The sequence below is a fragment of the Magallana gigas genome, chromosome 5 (genome assembly GCF_963853765.1).
Source record: "Magallana gigas chromosome 5, xbMagGiga1.1, whole genome shotgun sequence".
Taxonomy (NCBI): Eukaryota; Metazoa; Mollusca; class Bivalvia; order Ostreida; family Ostreidae; genus Magallana; species Magallana gigas.
This window is the reverse complement of record NC_088857.1, coordinates 43,875,821-43,896,289: the sequence shown is the minus strand read 5'-3', so window position 1 is coordinate 43,896,289 and position 20,469 is coordinate 43,875,821. Positions and strand designations below refer to the sequence as shown.

The 20,469-nt window shown below is 36.5% G+C and overlaps 1 protein-coding gene and 1 long non-coding RNA gene across 2 annotated transcripts; both read left to right on the top strand.

Annotated features, from left to right (window-relative positions):
* The first annotated feature begins 10,474 nt into the window (after positions 1–10,474).
* On the top strand, positions 10,475–14,383 carry LOC136275765 (uncharacterized). The gene is made up of 2 exons (XR_010714265.1): positions 10,475–10,623; positions 14,057–14,383. It is a non-coding gene; the product is annotated as an uncharacterized lncRNA (long non-coding RNA).
* Positions 14,384–16,176: 1,793 nt separating this feature from the next.
* LOC105317334 (uncharacterized) lies at positions 16,177–20,235 on the top strand. The gene is made up of 4 exons (XM_066085986.1): positions 16,177–16,395; positions 18,716–18,991; positions 19,097–19,276; positions 19,500–20,235. The coding sequence occupies exons 2-4, from the start codon at positions 18,731–18,733 to the stop codon at positions 20,082–20,084; spliced, it is 1,026 nt and encodes a 341-aa protein (XP_065942058.1). The 5' UTR covers positions 16,177–16,395; positions 18,716–18,730; the 3' UTR covers positions 20,085–20,235.
* Positions 20,236–20,469: the final 234 nt, after the last annotated feature.

Genomic DNA, 20,469 nt, shown 5'->3' with positions numbered 1-20,469 from the left:
TTTGCCCGTTTGCTTCTGTGGCCCTGGGGTGGTATGATCATAAATGTAACTATGTCACAACGCACATCCTTCTTATCCTTGAAATACTTGAAACCAAAAATGAGAACTATTGACTCGGGTGACCTAAACAAAATCCACACATTTTTTGACATTAATCAAGCAAAGTCGCTAGCATCACTATCCTCGCACCGATGATTTTCTCTTAGATTGATGCCCCCATTTCGTTTCTAAAATTAAAGCAAAATTAACATCTAGTGCTTTGTAGATGTCAACTTGAATATATTAAAACATATTTTAATGGGAGGGGGCTAGACTTTTAAAAAGAAGAGGGTCTTTGGTTATGTATATATATTATATTATGTCATGTATCAATTATTCTAAGGAAACGTTAAACGGATATATTAATTCTATTATATAAACACTGTACATGCTGTTATGGTAAAGGTACAATAATGTTCCTGTATATTCATTGGGCCTTTGCCAATCATTGTACTTGTGTTTGAGCCAATTAAATATTTGTATGTGTATAAGTTTGCAAAAAGTACCATAGCAGCCTTTCCAAGCAGGAAATACTTCAAAATCATAAATCGGTTATGGATATCTATAATATCCCTAATCAACAAACTGAATTTGATTAACCTTATTTGTACAAACGTTCTTACAAACAGAGACATATAGCAGGTTCCAGTAAATATTCTACCAAACTTAAAGGTCACAAAATCTTACCAAATTCAATAGCATCAAAACGTACAATTTTTCAACGCTTTATACAACCATTCCCCATGACAAATTAAAATCAAGGCTTTTTAGTTCACCTGAGTCACTCAGGTGACCTATTGCAATTGGTCTTCGTCCGTCGTCGTGCGGCATGCGCTGACAATTTTACATTTTTAACTTCTTGAAAACTACCAGGCCAATCGTTACCATTTTTGGTGTGAAGCATCTCTATGGTAAGAAGAATCTAAATTGTGAAATTCATGGCTTTACCACCCCTTGGGTGCCACGGGCGGGGCCAAATATACAAAAAATGCCAAATTTTCAAAAATGTTCTTCTTTACTCCCACGCATGTGAGGAAAAAACTGGTTGCATGGATATGATGTCCATAAAGCCCTCTACCAAAATTGTGAAATTGATGGCCCCTGGGTCGGGTTCTGGCTCTAGGGTGGGGACAATATGGCCATATAGTAAAAATGTATTAAATCTTAGAAAATCTTCTTCTCTACTCCCATATATATTTTTAAAAAACTAAATGCATGGTTATGATGTCCATGAAGCCCTCTACTAAAATTGTGAAATTCATGACCCCTCGGTCAGGGGGTTCAGGTTCTAGGGCGGGGCCAATATGGCCATATAGTAAAAATGTTTTAAATCTTAAAAAATCTTCCTATCTACTCCCACACATGTGAGCAAAAAACTGAATACATGGTTATGATGTCTACAGGGGCCTCCACTAAAATTGTGAAATTCATGACCCCTTTGTTAGATGTTCAGGCTCTAAGGTGGGGCCAATATGGCCATATAGAAAAAATGTTTTAAATCTTAAAAAATCTTCTTCTCTACTCCCATACATGTGAGCTAAAAACTGAATACATGGTTATGATATCCACAATCTCCTTTACCTAAATTGTGAAATTCATGGCCCCTGGGTCAGGGGTTCAGGACATGAGGGGGGGGGATATAGTTTTAATGCATATAATGTTTAAAAATCTTCTCTATTCTCACACATCTGTATAAAAAAACTGACCAATAATTATGTTTACCAGGAAGTTCTCTACTGAAATTTTAATTTTCATATCCCCTCAAGGATGGGTTTTGACTCTAGGGCAGGGCCAAAATGGATGTATAGATGTTAATGCATATAACGTTAAAAATTATCTTCTTTACTCCCACACACCTGAAAGAAAAACTGAATTCATGATTTTGTAGACCAGATCTTTTAGTTTTTCACCAAAATTATAGGTTTTACAGTTCTTTTTGAACTGTGGTCGTTATTACAAATTTATAATTTTTCTACTCCAGTATAAAAACTAATTAATTAGATGCATATATGAGACTCCATGACAAGTTTGTGTATGGGATATATGCTACTCAGGTGGCCGTTAAGGCCAACTGGCCTCTTGTTGATATCATCGACAGTTGTTTCTTTAATACAAATGGAAGTTGCAAAAATGCTCACCTTTTCATTGGAAATCTAAAAATTTATTTTGTTAAAAACCATTCTGATTGCAGACACAAGTACTCTGAAGTTGACGTTAAAAGGATGCTTGAGTTTCTGATAGTTGTAATAAATGATTGACGAAAAAGAAAAGTGAAAGAAGTAAAATTGTTAACGCACGATGACGGACGACGACAAATTGCAATAGATCAAGAGGGTGACCTCAAAAGACAAGAAAAAAATATGAAAAGAAGTCATGTTTGATAAGTGATGTTCTATGTTTGTTGGAAGAAATGATTTCAGAAAAGACACTCAGATCGCTCATTGGAAAAGTTAAGCACACACAAAATGTGCAAAAAAATACGCTTTAATATTCTCTCCTTTTGTGTTTGTTTTATTAGTCTTGATCACAAAAACACTGTTTCAATGAGGCAAATATTTTAATAGACTTTAATGATACTATACTGTGCATTTTAAATGAAAAAAATTTACTCATAACATTATTCATAAAAATCGTAAAGTTGAAATTCGTAATAGATATTCCATACATTTTTTACTGATTTATGGTGTTGTGTAAATTATACCATGGACTTCGTCTCGTGAGGTTAAACCAAGGGTCGTGAACCCCAAACCATTGGTATAATTTACACAACACCATACATCAGTTAAATTATGTATGAAATATCTGTTTTAACCTATGATTTACCAAAAAATGTTCATTCAATGTTATGGTGTTTTCTTTTATGAACATCGCAACAAAGTTTAAAAGTGCAATAAAAATATCCCAATGAGAGCCCCAATTTCGACGCGACCATTCTTGCATCATTTTCAAAAAGTGCGGCAAAAAATGTCACATGCACCGTCCACTCCTAATCATTTCGAGACATGCGGTGTCAGGATGGAGCTTAGTGATTTAGATTTTTTGTCGGATATTGCGCCTTTTGACATTTTAAGCAATGAAGAGGAAAACATTCAGCTTAGTCAGATTGCAGACAAGATAGAACAGGATTACATTAAAGAAGAGACGATGGTTTCCGATTTTAGCGAACTGAATTTCAGTCTTGATTACGAGTATTCAGATATGCATATGGACATAGTTGTCGAGCAAACCCCGGGAGAAGTTAAAACTGATTTGGTCAAAAACCCCGCCAGATTTGGAAAACCCGTTGATGACGGTGATTTGAATAAACTTATTTCAGACGCAATTCCACCAAACACAAAGAAGAGCACATCATGGGCCATGAAGGTGTTCGACGAGTAGCGAAAATCCCGAAAAGAAAATGGCGAAGTTATCCCTGAGCTTGCAGTGTTTACCGTGGAAGATGTTAACCCACTGGCTTACACGATTCATTGTGGAAGTTAGGAAGTTAAACGCGGATTTTGTCCCCGAAAGTCTCTGTATTTGCTTATTACTGGGATTCTACGAGGCATGCGTGAGCAAGGGAACACCAACAAAACTGCTGACTGCTAAAGGTAAGTGATCATTTTTATCCATAGGTTTCATTACGGACGTGCCATTATCTGAGTATTAGGATAACCTTTAATTATACCCCCCCCCCCACTTTTATCTTTAGCAATGCATAACGTTAATAATTCGGTCGCGGATCCATAATTTTTGCGGGGGGGGGGGGGGGGGGGAGTCAAGGTTTCGGTAATATAACTGAATATAAGAAACTTTGAGTTTTTTCTGGAGAGGTCCTAAATACCCCCCCCCCCCCCCATTTTTTTACAAGACTGTCTCTATATCCGCGCATGTAAATCCAAGGTATCCTCTTTTTAGCTCTTAATAGTAAATAATGTGTTGTGCAGCTGTTTTAGTCCCCTACCTTTCTTTGCCTTTGCAAGGTGTCTGTTTTTTAAAGCAGCCATATAAATAATTTTTGTTGTCCCCCGCTGCAACGCGGTGCGGGGACATAGAAATGCCGGGCGTCCGTCCGTGGGTCCGTGTGTCCGTCCGTCACACTTTTTTGTAAGCGCTCTCATGCCTACAAATTTTGACGGATTTTCATTAAATGTATACCAAATGTTTATACTACTATTACCTTGGTCAAGTTCGAAAATCAGCATTGGTCGATACTTTTTGTTGGAGGTATGGGACTTTGACCACAATAATGACTCCGTTTTATCCAAAAATTGACCTTGTAAGCGCTCTCATGCCTACAAATTTTGACGGATTTTCATTAAATTTATACCAAATGTTTATACCACTAATACCTTGGTCAAGTTCGAAAATTAGCATTGGTCAATACTTTTTGTTGGAGTAATGGGACTTTGACCACAATAATGACTCCGTTTTATCCAAAAATTGACCTTGTAAGCGCTCTCATGCCTACAAATTTTGACGGATTTTCATTAAATTTATACCAAATGTTTATACCACTAATACCTTGGTCAAGTTAAAAAATCAGCATTGGTCGATACTTTTTGTTGGAGTTATGGGACTTTGACCACAATAATGACTCCGTTTTATCCAAAAGTTGACCTTGTAAGCGCTCTCATGCCTACAAATTTTGACGGATTTTCATTAAATTTATACCAAATGTTTATACCACTAATACCTTGGTCAAGTTTGAAAATCAGCCTTGGTCGATAGACTCGATACTAGTATACTGCTTGACCGGCGGGGGACCCTGGAATTCTATTCTTGTTCTACTATAAAATGCACCCATTTATTTTACTTTATTTCTAGGTTATGGATCAGAAATTCGTCAGGCGGATCCCATTAGTAAGGAACAGGAGGAAAAGCTATGGATGTCTGAAGTTATTGGGTATTCTACAAGCGAATCTCTACTCCATGGGGTTTCTTTTACGACTGTAAGCTTTTTGGCCTGCGAGGACGAGATGAACACATGACTTGGAAGTCTCTCAATTTACCATGGGTGAGGATGAAGTTGGTCCCTTCGTTCAGTTTATTGGTCGTTCCAACAGAACATTCAAAGGCGGTCTCAAACATCGCAAAGTAGAATACAAGAACATAAAGCATTACTTCACAGATGAAGACATTGACCGGAGCCTGCAACGCTTATACTCTACTTACCTGGGGATTATTGGTGAGGGGAAATTTTACACGCGACCTATAGCAGGAGTTCTGAAATTTTCCAAACGGAATGTTGGTATGAACAAGCTTGAGAATCTGATGAAGAGTATGTGTGAAAAAGCTGGATTGGAAGGCAATTTTACCAACCAATCAGGAAAACGCACGTGTGCCACTAGTTTATATCAAAGTGGATTAGATGAGCAAATGATTATGCACAGAACGGGTTTCCGAAGCGTAAATGGAGTCATTAAATAAGAGAGAATCCAAAGAGCAACTGAAGGACGTGAGCAACATTTTAAATCCTCCATCGAAAAAAATGAAAACTGAAACTGAAACCGATAGCAATTTATTTAACCTTGCAACAGTTACTCCTTCATGCGACAGTGTGCCCATTCCTTCTTCAAACAAAGAAAATGTTTCTGTTCCTTCATCAAGTTCAGGCAACAAATCTTACTCAAATTGCAACTTTACTTTTAACTTTACCCTGTAGGGCCCTCAACTCTTGCATCACTGATGGCAAATGAGTTTATCAGCTCCAAAAGATGTGTGTTATTTATTTATTTTTTTTGTATGTGTACTAGTTGTACTTGAATCTTCTTTCAAAACGAAATAAAGGTTGGTTCATTTTCTGTGTTTTTTATTTTGATGGTATGCAGTTATCCCATATGGGATAACTGCAATGTGTAAAGGTTATACTGATTTATCTACAAGTGCCTTTAACATAGGGGCAATGGAAGCATCATAGGTTAAGTACAAGTTAGTATCATGATAACGGAATATCCATTGAAAGACGAAACAAAATAAATTGAAATCATTGGTGTTTCAGAAATTTTCGATCATCGTGAAAAATTCTCCTGTGTCTCACTGTAACATCACACATACGCAAACAACACATTATAGCCGATCGTGCAGTGACAGCATGTACTAAAGAAAACGGGGTGTTTTTTAGAAACTGATATAAGCGATGTTACCCTGTTTATATATTTCTGGATTTAATCTCACTAATTTAATGTATTGGATTTAGTGCGGCCGTGGTCTACAATAGGACGCAGAAACTGTGAGGCCTCTCTTCGCTGGTGATTCCAATGATACCTCTATCAACGACATTTGAGGAACATCCTTGTCCGCAGTTGAGCTGGTCCTACCGTAGAAAATAAACATGCCAGCCAGGGTTGATATAGGATCTATTAGGCCGAGTATTCTCTGACTCTTGGAAAAAAATGCTTCCCACTAGTCCATTGGCAGTGTTTGAAACACGGAGAAGATGAACCTTCATATCGTACCTTTGACGGCAATCTATTTTGCAGAGATATACCGGACAAGAGTAAGGGACAACTTCAGGGAGGTGGTTTTCTGACCAATGTCGTTGGTACTTCGCCTTAGTGGGAAAGACGAGAGCTGGGGGACATACGTCTGTCGAACAAGACGTGTCCGAGTAGAAGAAAAACGCTGGGGGGTTTTAATATCCATAGATGAACTTCAAACACGTGGCCACTTAAGCTTGTAGCTGGTGGTCGGAAAACAGGAGTGTATTCGTGGAAATCCATCTCTTGATCATTAACTACATTAAGAAGATCTAGGGCAAAGTCCTTAAAATCTATACTGTGATAAAACAATAGTAAAAATTAATTATTAACATTTGAAATAATCAAGTTTAAATACACCCCTCTCTTCCTAAAACAAAAATAAAATCTGATGCATATATTAATGTCATTATTTTTTATTTTTAGGAACATCATAATGTTCCTCCCTCTCCTCTGTACTAACTTCTATTTAATGGTCTACATGATCAATTTTCCTCAAGCTTTATTTAATATGTAATTTCTGAAAAATCACTAATAATCTTCCTGTTCATGCTTTATTTAACATGAAATTTCTGAAAATTCACTAGTAATATAATGTGGACTATTCCTGCCTAACCCATAACTCTTCTTTTGCCGGAAGGAGGTACCAACGAAGATCGGGGGAACTAAATTCAATCGCGAACTCTTGACATTTGTATCGTAAAAACGTTTTGTTTTTTAAAACTTAAATGTCCATGAACAAAATAACATAATAAAAAGAAGATTGCATGGCAAGCGGGTTTATTTATACTGATTAGTGATTCTGCGACCATTACATCAACTGGTAACGGAGTTTCCCTTGCCAACATTATGCAGTTTGGAGTGCACTTCTTACAGTCTTGGACGGACGTTCAATAGGCTGATGTTCAATAGGGAAGATGATCATCCCAATCATCCTGATTTTGATTGAAAATCCTGATAATCGTTTACAAACATTGCTAGCATTTGTTGTAAGATTCGGTTAAACCTCTCAATCATGTAATCCACTTGAGGTTTGTAAAGTGTAGTTTTCTAATAAGCGGCATAATTGAAAAATAAACGCGATTTAAATTCGAGTCTTTGGTCTGTATGTATACGCGTAGGTATATCGTACCAACATTTAAATTTCAAGTTTAATAGTGACAATTTTAAGCAGAATGCATAAGCAATCCGTATGTCTCAGTCCATTTACTAAATTAATCACCAAACGACCATAATGTACAGGTTCCCGTTTTCTGTAACTGGCAAAGGACCAATGAAGTCAAAAGCATTAGTATCTAACGGCGCTGAGACGTCGACCTGTCTTATTGTGGGATTTTCCGATTCCTGGACCTGGTTTCCGTTTCTGGCAAAACATTCAGTTTTGACACCATGTACGAACATCCGTAGACCAAAATCGCGACTGGATTTTCTTAAAGGCTTTCTACTATTATGTATTTGATTTATGGTCTCTATTCTAGTTGATTTTGAACGGTTAATTGTGAAGTGGTGTACTTATCATCGTTTTTACACAGTAAAGGAGGTTTTTTTAACTTTAAGTAAAGTCCATTGTTTCAAAAGAATATCCAATTCTTTGTCTGAAGTAACTACTGTAGGACAATCTCCGGAAGTAAGCATGATGTATTGCCTTAGTTGCTCTATCCTCCGATTGGTAAATATCAATATCTACATTACTACCCAACCAATTTGAACTTACCAGTTTAAGATCGCTTTTGGTTTCCTGTTTCTGTTGCAGATACTGTTTCGCTGGTATTGCTGTAGGCACTGTTTTGCCTGTCTGACTTCTCTGTTATTGCCTTTGTCATTTGGCATCGTATCGTAGCACTGGGTACAATCCATACTTTTACATCGACGCAAAGGCCGTCTAGACAACCCATCTGTATTTCCATGCAGAGTACCTTTCCGATCTTTAAAGTCAAAATCGTATGTCTCTAGAGGAAAAAAGCCATCAAGCTAGCATACCCTCCGGTTCTATAAAGTGTTTTTTAACAAAGGCAGAGACGATTGATCGGTGCCAAGGAGGAAATGTCACCCATCTAAGCAATGTTCGAAAATCTTAATAAAGAGGACAACAGCAAGAAGTTCGCGATATGTTTGACAATATTTGGGTTGAGATTTTGACAACGTTTCGCTTTCGTAAGCTATCACTGTCTTTCGATCGTTTTGTATCCGTGACAATACTGCGCCTACACCTAACGCGCTAGCATCGGTGTCTTTTGTGTCAGGGTATGTTAATACCGGTCAGGATACTCTGTCGACAGTCTTTTTAGGGTAATGAAAGCATTTTTGTTTTTTCTCTGTCCATTCAAAATGTCTGTTCGTTTGGGTCAATCTTGTCAAAGGGTAAGCAATTTGCGAGAAATTGTATATTAATTTAGGATAATACAGAGCGAGTCCCACAAAACTTTAAACACCCGAAATATTTTCGTGTACTGGCCATTCGATTCCTTGATCGGGGTGTAATTCTTTGTTCGCATAGGATGAATTTGCAGAGACAGCGTACCTAAAAATATGGCAGTTTGTCTATGAAACAAAAAACATTTCTTAGGTTTAAGTTTTAATTTTGTCTATTTAAATTGCTCAAAAACTGATCTTAGATTCGTTGGAGTTTCTGAAAAAAATTTCCGTAAACTATAACATCGTCGAAATAGACAAAGCATCAGAGGGTATGACATTGCGTTTTTTTATTCGTAAAGCGGGGATTAAAATAATAGTAAAAATCACAGGGGCCAAGCCCGTTTTAACATTAATTTCAATGTAATCATAAATAAAGAAAGGGGTCGAACTCTGACCCAGATAAAAAACTACCAGCTCGCTTCAAAAGCCTAATAAATCAATTGTTTTTTAAAACACTTGCAATATGCATGTATCTTTCAGAAAAGTAATGTCTAAGATACACTCATGCCGAATTTCAAGTTGATGGGTCTTTAAATAGCGGAGATATACGTCATTATTCTCTCGAAGTCGGCAGTTTATTTTTACTCGGACATTTACCGGTCCAAGGCTCACGATGGGATTTTGCCTATGACAACAGCAGTATTGCAACAAGTCGAGAAACATTCGCACTAATCTTTTAAAATCTCACATCAAACGCACGCTACTTACATCCTTAAATTCCGATAATATTCATTAAATACTCTCCAACTGAACTTTTATTCTGCAGCCACATCAACTTCTGGCCAGACCGGCCATTGTGGTAGAAAATGTTCAACTCAATTTCATTGGTTGATATTCCTGATGGTCCAATCAGAATCAGTCTTTCTCGAAGACGTCAAAATGGCCGGTAAAAATGTATTATTAAAAATGTAAAATGTACATGTAATATAAAAAATGTATAATTAAATAAAGGGAATTTTTTATGTGAATTTTTATAAACTAATTTTTTACCTGTTTGAAGTGCATTTTTAAAGACACTCGTTCAATGGATCGCTAGTCTTCCGTAGAATAGTATACAAACGAAAAAGCGCACATTTCTCGCGAGAGCGTACGAGAGGTAAACAAAAGATAAACACAGTCGAAATTCGGGGTAGCAAGACTTTTAGGCCCCAAGATGTTTAGGCCCTTCATTGATAAGACGCTTAGGCTCCAAGATGTTTAGGCACCAGCCTACATTTTTCTAAGTTAATAGGATTTCACCATTTAAGGTTAAATCCATTTATCAAAGTGAACAGACAATATTTTTCCTTTTTTAATAAAATTTCGTAATTTGAGCTTAATGACTTTACGCGCGAAAATTAGTGAGAACATCATGAATTGCTGACGTCATTATAGTACGCATTTACATCATCAGTCAAAGCAGAAGATTTTAACGAAATGCCGAAGAGAAAAACACAGAGCAGCGAGAGCCAACCCTATCAACCTTGGAAACGAGCAGGGAAGCAACCGCCTCTCCTAGAGCCTCCTTCAGCCCCTTCGACTACTGATTATCCTGAAGTTCAGATGAATCTGGTACTTGAACTGCCCCAGTCCATCCCTGGTCCTTCTTACACACTTGGTGCACAGGAAACTCCCCCTGTGGAGCCGCTACCTCCTCACCAACTGCAAGACCTGGCGGAGCGGATATCCACCATCTTAAAAGACAGAGGGAGTCCTCAGTCGCAGGAAGAAGGTACATCTCAGTCTGGTTCTGAACTTTCGAATGCACGTGTAGCCAGTTACGATAATGAACTGGGACATAATGTACTCAACAATGTCAAAATTAAAATTGCTAATGGGGAATATGTTAATTTGGCATCTTTGATTAACAATAAAACCGAAACTGACCCAAATGATGATACAAAGTATTTCTCACTTCAAAATGGCAGCTTGGCTCTATCTGCTAAATCCAAATTAAGACCCATCACTGATATTCAGGTCTGGACGGATGCTTTCCTTGTTTATGCATCCATCTTTGCTTTGGCTCATCCCACAGAAACTTCAGGCCTGTTTAAATATATTCACACAATACGGCTTGGGGCAAATCTGGTCAATGGTTTGGGGTGGCGCGATTATGACATCCAATTCAGACTTAAGAAAGAGTGCAATCCTTCAATGTCATTTGCTATAGTGGATCAGGAGCTATGGCTGCTTTACATGTACAACAACGCACCTTCCCCACAGCATTTGGTAAACCAACCCCAGCCTCTGAAATGCTATAATTTTAATTACAGGGGCGCATGTTCAAGGCAAAATTGTCTTTATAGCCATTTGTGTATATCATGCTCACAGCCCCACCCATACACAATGTGTAGAAACACTACTCGAAATTCCTTGAATTTTAGATCTGGAAACTTCCAATCAACCTGGCGTCCTCAGTCAACAGTCAAACCAGCCACAAACAGTAACAGAACCCCCCTTCCCTTGCATGCCAGACGTCAGTAACGTTGCTTGCACTCCCATTAAAGTCCCAGCATTATCCAAATATTTGGCAAAATACCCTATTAGGGAAAATGCCCTCGAATTACTAGAGGGGTTTCAATTTGGTTTTAAATTATGTTATGAAGGTCCTAGACGGCTATACAACTGTAACAACCTTAAGTCTCTAAAGTTACTTACCACAGAAGCCATACAATTGGTTAACAAAGAAATAAATATGGGCAGGGTTGCTGGACCTTTCCCTTACTCCCCACTTCATAACCTTAGACTTTCCCCGATAGGTATGGTGCCAAAGAAGGATGGTACTTTCCGCATAATTCATCATTTGTCTCACCCAGCTGGTGATAGTGTGAATGATTATATTGATCACAAGCATTGTTCAGTTAGATATACCCCATTTGAAGAAGCCCTTGAAATGTTAGAAAAGTTAGGTTCAGGTGCGTTAATGGTTCGTTTGGACGTCAAGAGTGCTTTTCGCTTACTTCCGGTTCATCCATCTGATTTTCAGCTGCTGGGTTACAAGATAAATGATTACATTTATATTGACAAGTGTATGCCATTTGGGTGTTCAGTAAGTTGTGCTGAATTTGAAAAGTTTGCTTCCTTTCTGGAATGGGTATTAAAAACTCTGTGTCAATCTTATAACGTAGTGCACTACCTTGATGATTTTCTACTAGCTGGTCTTTCTGGGACTCAGGAATGCCATTATCTAGTGTCAAAATTTACCAGTCTTTGTGATGAATTAGGGGTTCCACTAGCCCATGACAAAACCTTGGGTCCTACAACAAAATAAGTGTTTTTAGGACTCGAAATCGATACAGTTGCAGAGACGGTTAGTATTCCCTTAGACAAATTGGGTCAATTACGCCATCAACTGAACTATTTTCTTTACCGTAAAAAGGTTACCCTTAGTGAAATCCAATCACTAACTGGCCTACTTAATTTCTGCATTAGAGCCATTCCAGCAGGCCGAGCATTCGTAAGGCGCTTGTATGATACCACAGCCGGGCTTAGCAAGCCTTATCACAAACGTAGAGTTTCTTTGGAAATGAAGCAAGATATACATATGTGGCTTGTATTCCTGGAGTCATTTAATGGTATAAATTCTTATAAGCAGGTAGACTGGGCCAATGATTTTCATTTAGAATTATTCACAGACAGTGCTAGTTCTGAAAACCTAGGTTGTGGGGCTATTTTTGGAACTCATTTGGCCTTTTTAACATGGCCTGAATCCTGGAAAGAAGCATGCATATTTAGGGACATCACATTTTTAGAATTGGTTCCCATAGCAATGTCATTCTCTATTTGGGGTAAGGAGCTGGTGGGAAAGAGAGTAATTCTTCACACAGATAATAAAGCACTTGTTACCATTTTAAATACTAAAACATCCAAATCACCCAGAGTCATGATTCTCTTAAGATTGTTAGTCCTGAAGGGACTTGTGCATAATATTCAATTTAAAGGGCAGCATATTATAGGAGTTCAAAACGTTAAAGCTGATTCTCTCTCTCGTCTGCAGTGGAACAGATTCAGACATGTATTTCCAGAAGCCGACCAGCTCCCATCGACTGTTCCAGACTCATTCCTCAGACTCATCTACAATATCGAGCACAAGAATTGCTAAGTTGTTCCTTGTCTGAAAACACAAAGAAATTATACATGACAGCAGTTCATCAGTTTAATTTATTTTGCCATGCTTATGAACGTAATCAAACTTGGCCACCAAACCCTAATGACTTGATCCATTTTGTAGCGTATCTCTCATTTAAACAATTCTCATCAAGCACAGTCAAAGCATATATTGCAGGAATATCATATTTTTGCAGAATCCGGGGTTTTCTGGATACAACAAAATCATTTATATTACAAAAAGTATTGGTCGGATTTAGTCGTATGAACACAAGAGTTGACAATCGCAAACCCATAACCATCCGCATCCTTCAAGGTCTAATTTCTATTCTTCCTCAGGTTTGCCTATCAAACTATGAATCAATTTTATTCAGTGCACTTTTTTGCACAGCATTTTTTAGATATTTTAGAATAGGGGAGCTAGTACAGGATTCAAAAGTAAAACCTGGTCATGCAATACAAGTAGGTGATGTTCGGTTATCAACCAGCAATTCAGTCATTATAACCTTAAGACACTCCAAAACTGATCAAGGGGGAAAGGGTGCCACAATCACTTTAGTGCCCTCTAGCCCAATCTGCCCTATCCAACATCTAAATAAATATGCAACTTTAAGACCAAATTCCCCCGGAGCCTTTTTCACTCATTTGTCTGGCTATCCAGTGACCAGATATCAAGCAGAATCGGTATTTAATAAGGCTATTAGAATGCTAGGTTTGGACACCAAAATGTATAAGACTCATTCTTTCCGCATTGGAGCAGCTTCCAACGCATGGGCTAGTGGAATGAGTCAAAAGGATATTGCGGGCAATGGGCGTTGGAAATCTCGTTGCATGTATAGGTACATCAGAAGGTAAGCATTTTGCTAGCATTTATATTGTGCATTTAAGGTGTTATACAATTTAGTTTGTTATTGTCACGCTCCCCTGTTTTTATTTATTTCACAACAGGGTTACAATGGTAGCTGCTGTATGTCATATCTAGACATAAACTAACATACTATTGTGGAATACGTAATATGTGTGTATATTTTCTCGTTCAATTAATTTTGTATTTGTAGATACTAGAATTTGGATTGTGGGTTCGTCCATTATTAAGAGAGCCTTTTGTCAGACAAGGCATTCAATATTTCAAACTCACCTCGAGCTAGAAAGGCATCGGGCGACAATTTTCTGGCAGGGTAAGGGTGGAATGAAATGGGGGGAAATTCTGCCGAAAATCAAGTGTTTACTAAAAGTAGAGGACCCACCCAATTTCCTCGTATTGCACTGTGGGGGCAATAACATACCGGGTGATAAAGGTGAGAAATCTGTTGATTTAAGACTAAAAATCAACAACACCTTGGTCAGTTTGGCCAAGCTGTTGCCCGACACTGTTTTGGTTTGGTCACAGATACTCCCCCGCCAGCACTGGCGAGGCGGTGTTGACCAAGAAGCAATGGATATGGTCAGAAAACGGTTAAACAGTTTTGTTGCAACCGCCTTAATCCGCACAGGGGGGAAATATATTCGATATCCAGAAATTCAGATTGATTGTCCGCACTTGTTTGCCCCTGACGGAGTTCATCTCTCTGAACTTGGTAACCAATTTTTCTTGTACCGCCTCCAACAAGGTTTGCAGACCTTCATTACAAAACCCACTGAAAAAGTGTCACCAAAATTGGGAGAGTTTGGGCCATGGCTGTGCTATGACTAGTTAACGGGTCATAGTTTCAGTCACAAATTTGTAGTGGCTGCATTGATTATATTATTGCTCCTGACTTATTTGCACTTATATACCCAGTCAGTTTGATATTGGCAGACAATGATCTTGCCTATGATGCACTTCTGTTATGTATCTGACAGTGATCAATATTTGATCACTCGTTAACTTTTTGCTGATTACCTTTTTAATTTTATCTAAAGTTCATTTTTCTGTAGAGATGGGGGCGTTTATTTATTTATTTATTTTTTACTACTGGTGGCGCAGACTATGCCATAGCATTTGGCATAGTCTCGTGGCGGCTTTTAGGCTTACCAGTAGTATCATTGGACTTGGTTATAACTAATATGTGCTTATCTTGACAGTATGTAATTGTGAACATCTGTTCCCAGGGTTCACCATTTTTGCATTTTTAGGGATGCCATACAAGGCTATATATTGATGCCTCGGCTCCCTCACTTAAACGGCCATAGCCCATTCAGCCAATAAAAAGAATTTAGTATGAACTAGCTATTTCTTCTTTTTTATTATTTATTGGGTATACTGGTACTCCCTTATTTTAACTTTCATCTTTGATAATAGGATTTCACCATTTAAGGTTAAATCCATTTATCAAAGTGAACGGACAATATTTTTCCTTTTTTTAATAAAATTTCGTAATTTGAGCTTAATGACTTTACGCGCGAAAATTAGTGAGAACATCATGAATTGCTGACGTCATTATAGTACGCATTTACATCATCAGTCAAAGCAGAAGATTTTAACCCCCCCCCCCCCCCCCCCACCCTCTTTAAGTAGCATTTTCGGTTATTGAATATAAAATGTTTCATATAAGTTGTGATTTTGTTACACCTTTTCTGCTGTTAGATTTGTTGTATTTACAGGTTGTGTTGCTTTTGATCTTGCTGAGTAAATGTACTGTCTTCATCAATCCCATCGTCATGGCCGTTTTTCGCATCTTCTTCACCAAAGTCTGAGACGCCTCAAAGTGTGGATGCGGCTTTTAGGCTTACCAGTAGTATCATTGGACTTGGTTATAACTAATATGTGCTTATCTTGACAGTATGTAATTGTGAACATCTGTTCCCAGGGTTCACCATTTTTGCATTTTTAGGGATGCCATACAAGGCTATATATTGATGCCTCGCCTCCCTCACTTAAACGGCCATGGCCCATTCAGCCAATAAAAAGAATTCAGTATGAACTAGCTATTTCTTCTTTTTTATTATTTATTGGGTATACTGGTACTCCCTTATTTTAACTTTCATCTTTGATAATTATAATTTTCATTTTATCTTTTAAATGAATAATGGTTTAGGCACCAGCATACATTTGTCTAAGTTAATTATAATTTACATTTTATTATTTAAAACTTCAAAATTTTAAGGAGTATAATCTGCATCTTATGCATTATTTGTTATTTTTTAAATATCAAATTATTTTGTCACATATTATTTTCTATATTTAATTTTCTAATTGCAGATCACAGAAACGGTAAAGACTTTCATTTATTTTGTGTATGACATGAATTAAATTGTTAAAACAACACGCCCACCGTATCCTGCTCCCTCTCTAGATAGGTGCTAATTAGGAGAAGATAATGAAGAGATCCTCTAGTAATACAATGAGGGTTTCACACCTCACTTTGGAAGTAAACCATGAAGAGACGGGTCTCCAAAGGAAGACAGGCCATGTCAGGTTAGTAAAAAATACAAAACATTAAGTCAAAGTTACTTATTACATGAAATAAAAGAGTGTTCAGTATCTTCAATCATATGATTACCACAATACATGGTCTAGTAAGATGCGTCTTCATTTCAGAAATCTTTGTATAAGTGCATGCATTTAAGTTACTGAAATTGCTTAGATACATTTCTCTTTGGAAAATTTCTGTTAAGCTTTAATTTAAATGAGGCAACTGAATTACAGTTATCTTTATAGATCTTGTGGTAATTCACTCCAAGCTTTGGTTTAGTTAAGTTTAGTTTAAGAAAGTATTTTATACATGAGTGTTACTATACATCTTTAAAGGGGCATGGTCACGATTTTGGTCAAATTTATTTTTTTGTTTTTATTATTTACAATGCTTTAGGAATGCATTTCTAATGATCAAATGAGTTTTGAGAGTCAATCGTAGAATTATAAGCAAGATATAGGACTCACAACTCTTTGTCATGTAAACAAGGCTCGTGCCCTGTTTTTGTTTACACATCTTAAATATACCAGTAAAAATCTTTTTCAAACTGATTTGCCTATCTTCTTAATATTCATTTTAAGCATAAATAAACAGTTCCTAACGTTTAACAGATTATTTTGGGTCTAAATATGTAATTTTCATCATTCATCTTCATCATTCAAAATGTTGTATACATAGCAAAGAATTGTAAGCTCTGTAACTCGCTTATAACTCAACAAATGACACTCAAATGTTGGTTGTATATTAAATACGCCTTACTTAAGCATTGTAAACCTTAAAGTTGGAAAAATAATTTTTGACCAAAATCATGACCATGCCCCTGTAAGGTCAAGATCTAGTAAATGAATGGTGCTTACAGGTTAACTGAATTTAAAAATTAAAACAGAATATTATTTGAATTTGGAATTATTTTATTATTGTATCAGAGTCTACAAATACAAAGAGAGATGTGTACATGTACATGTATATTACAACATCACAATGGATCTTTAGCACCAAAAAGACTCTGAAATCATTTAACTAGATCTTGACCTTAAAACTGTTGAAATTTTGTGTTTAAAAAAATCTTTTATAGGAAAAATATTTCTGTCTCTTACATTTCTTAATAATTCAAACAGGAAGCCAATTAATGCATTTGTTATTTTTATTTTTTATCATCATAAAAAAGATATCAATAAATTTCATTATGAAAAAATCACTAATGATTTAAAAGATCTCAATTTTTTTCTTTCAAGTTAACTAATCATTTTGTTTTCATATCTGAATCTATTCTTTTTTATACAAAGATATACTCTTGTACTGTCCATTAATTGGATTGATTGTATTTCTCATATTTTTAACTCATGACTGGTTAATATCAAATGTTTGGCATAGTCAGTTTTTAAATATTGTTAACCAAAAATGGGTTTCAACGGCAGTTAAACAGAGATTACAAGATCAATTTATTCAAAAGCGGCATGCTGATATAAATAATTCATCAGCAGGAGTTATGATTTATATAAGTATTTCACCGGTCATTTAGATCTCAAAGTATTCTGTCTTTTTTTGAAAGCCCTCCCCTTACAGAAAAGAATGCCATTGAACTTCCATTATTTCTGCAGTTTATTTCTGACCATTGAAACCCCATTGCTTTTCCAGTTACCAAGATTTCACATAATATGGCATTATATATTGTCTACCAAGAAAAACCATTAATTTCCAGTTTCCAGTTAAAACACATTGAAAACTCAGTGAAAGTCCATTGAAACACCATTGAAATGAATACTTTTGCAAATTAGTTTGCACCGAGTTAAATGATATCATCTTTCAATGCTAAATTAATGGAAAACAACATTTTCTGCGGTGAATATTACATGCACTCTTAACTGCCCCTCATGGCACTGATACATTCAAAATTTTTAACCAAACTTCCTGTTATCTCTAATCTTGATTCTGAGTGGTCAGGTAAGCTGAATTCAATTTAACATATATATATATATATATATATATATATATATATATATATATATATATATATATATATGTGTGTGTGTGTGTGTGTGTGTGTGTGTGTGTGTGTGTGTGTGTTTAATTATAAAAATAAATAGTTGTGGTAAATAATCCAAAAATAAATAGTTGTGGTAAATATTCAAAAAATATCATTATTAATAATGCACCACCAGCCAGTCTACCAAAGCCGGCCAACAATGATCAATTAATCAATTAAAACATTATATATATATATATATATATATATATATATATATATATATATATATATATTATCTTTCATTGTGTTATTGTGGAATATTTATTAACAAAGACATTTTTATTCTACTTCAGCTTGACAACAGCTTCATGCAAGAAAACATGCCCGAATTTAACTCCATTGATGTGGATGCCTCTGGACATCGACATCTTCTGTTATACACAGATCACCAGTTGGAGCTGCTGGGAAACGCAAAGACTTGGTATATGGACGCCACATTTAGAGTAGTGAACCGTCCCTGGGTTCAACTATTTACCATCAACTCCTTTATCAGAAGTGGGACTCACATGAAGCAAGTCCCCCTAATGTACTGTTTCATGTCCAGCAAGAGAAAGGCTGATTATTATGAGGTATAATAATTGATGTTAGTGATAAAAGTGATTGCTTAAAAAAAATTGGAAGGTTTCAATTTTTTTCGAACAATGAAATTATATACTGATCATTGTAAATTTTAGGTTTTGAGGACAGTTGACCACCTGCTTCTAGACCAGATCAAACTTCAGTCATTTGTAGTGTATTTCGAAGCTGCTCTGTGGAGGGCCCTGCGGGACCGCTTCCCCGCCTATACTATCCAAGGATGCGTTTTCTATTGGACACAAGCCGTGTATCGAAAGGTCCAGGAATTGGGTTTGCAGGTAATTAAATCCTACTGCATTAAATTTATCGAAACTTTTGTTTGCAGTATATAAAGAAAGAAAAAAAACTTCAATATCTTTGATATTTGCAGGTTTATGTAGAAAGATATAAAGTATAATGAAAAATCCTCACTAAATTATCTTTGACATTTGCATGTTTATGTACAGAAAAATTTTACATCATGAAAAATCCTCACTTATTTATCTTCAATATTTGTTTCAGAGAGCGTACAATGAACGAAGAGTTGTCTTTTCATTCATCAGACAGGTCCTTGCCTTGCCTTTCCTGCCACCGGAGCATGTCGAGGAAACATTTCACCACCTTGACAGAAAAGCTAACAACGACCAGCTAGATTCCTTATTGGAGTATGTATGGTGTCAGTGGATCCGTAACCCAACCTTCCCCGTCAAGAATTGGTCTGTGTTCATGCTTTCAGTCCGTACAAACAACGACCTTGAAGGGTGGCACAACCGGTTCAATAACAGAGTTAATCGCTCGGGTAAAGTTCCGTTCTACCTTCTCCTTGTGGAACTTTATGGTGAAGCAAAGAACATTCCATTGATTGCCAGACTACTGTCAGAAGGAAAGATGGAGAGGATCAACAGGAAGAGGTACAGCAAGCTAAATGGCAAGTTATCCAAGGCGTGGGAAGACTATAACAACAGAGTGATATCTCTGATGGTTTCCAAGATCAGCTCTGCGAGCATGTGCTTCTCTGTATGGGCCTACCACCAAGTGAATGGACGTGATTGTTCTCAATTAAGTCTGTGCATGTTTATCAACTTAAGTGATTGTGAGACAACTTAGTGCTGTGCAAACTTATAGTGGTATGACTTTTTATAAGATGGTTTATGTGTATTTTTACTGCATATATATATACTTAACATGATATGCTTAAAATGATTGCTTGTTTATTCAATGATTTTGTTTTTCATTGATGATAATAAAAGAATATAAATGAACTCAATGTGTTTTTGTTTTGCCTGCCAAAGAAATACCAGAGAATAATGTTAATAATCTATTTGTTACAATATACATCTACATACCCAAATACAAGTTAAGCTTCATTGGCAGAAAAATTACATAATTTTGGGAGATATCCTTTAATTGTACAAATATGATCACAGAAATAATATTTCACTTGTATTTGGGTAATAAGTAGGTGAATTCTTTTGGGATATATAAGGGTTCT

Bases quoted from the DNA above. Each gene is read 5' to 3' on its own strand.
- LOC105317334 (XM_066085986.1), top strand. From the start codon at position 18,731: ATGCAAGAAAACATGCCCGAATTTAACTCCATTGATGTGGATGCCTCT. The intron at 18,992-19,096 runs GTATAATAATTG...TGTAAATTTTAG, and splicing joins GAAAGGCTGATTATTATGAG to GTTTTGAGGACAGTTGACCA. The intron at 19,277-19,499 runs GTAATTAAATCC...TATTTGTTTCAG, and splicing joins TCCAGGAATTGGGTTTGCAG to AGAGCGTACAATGAACGAAG.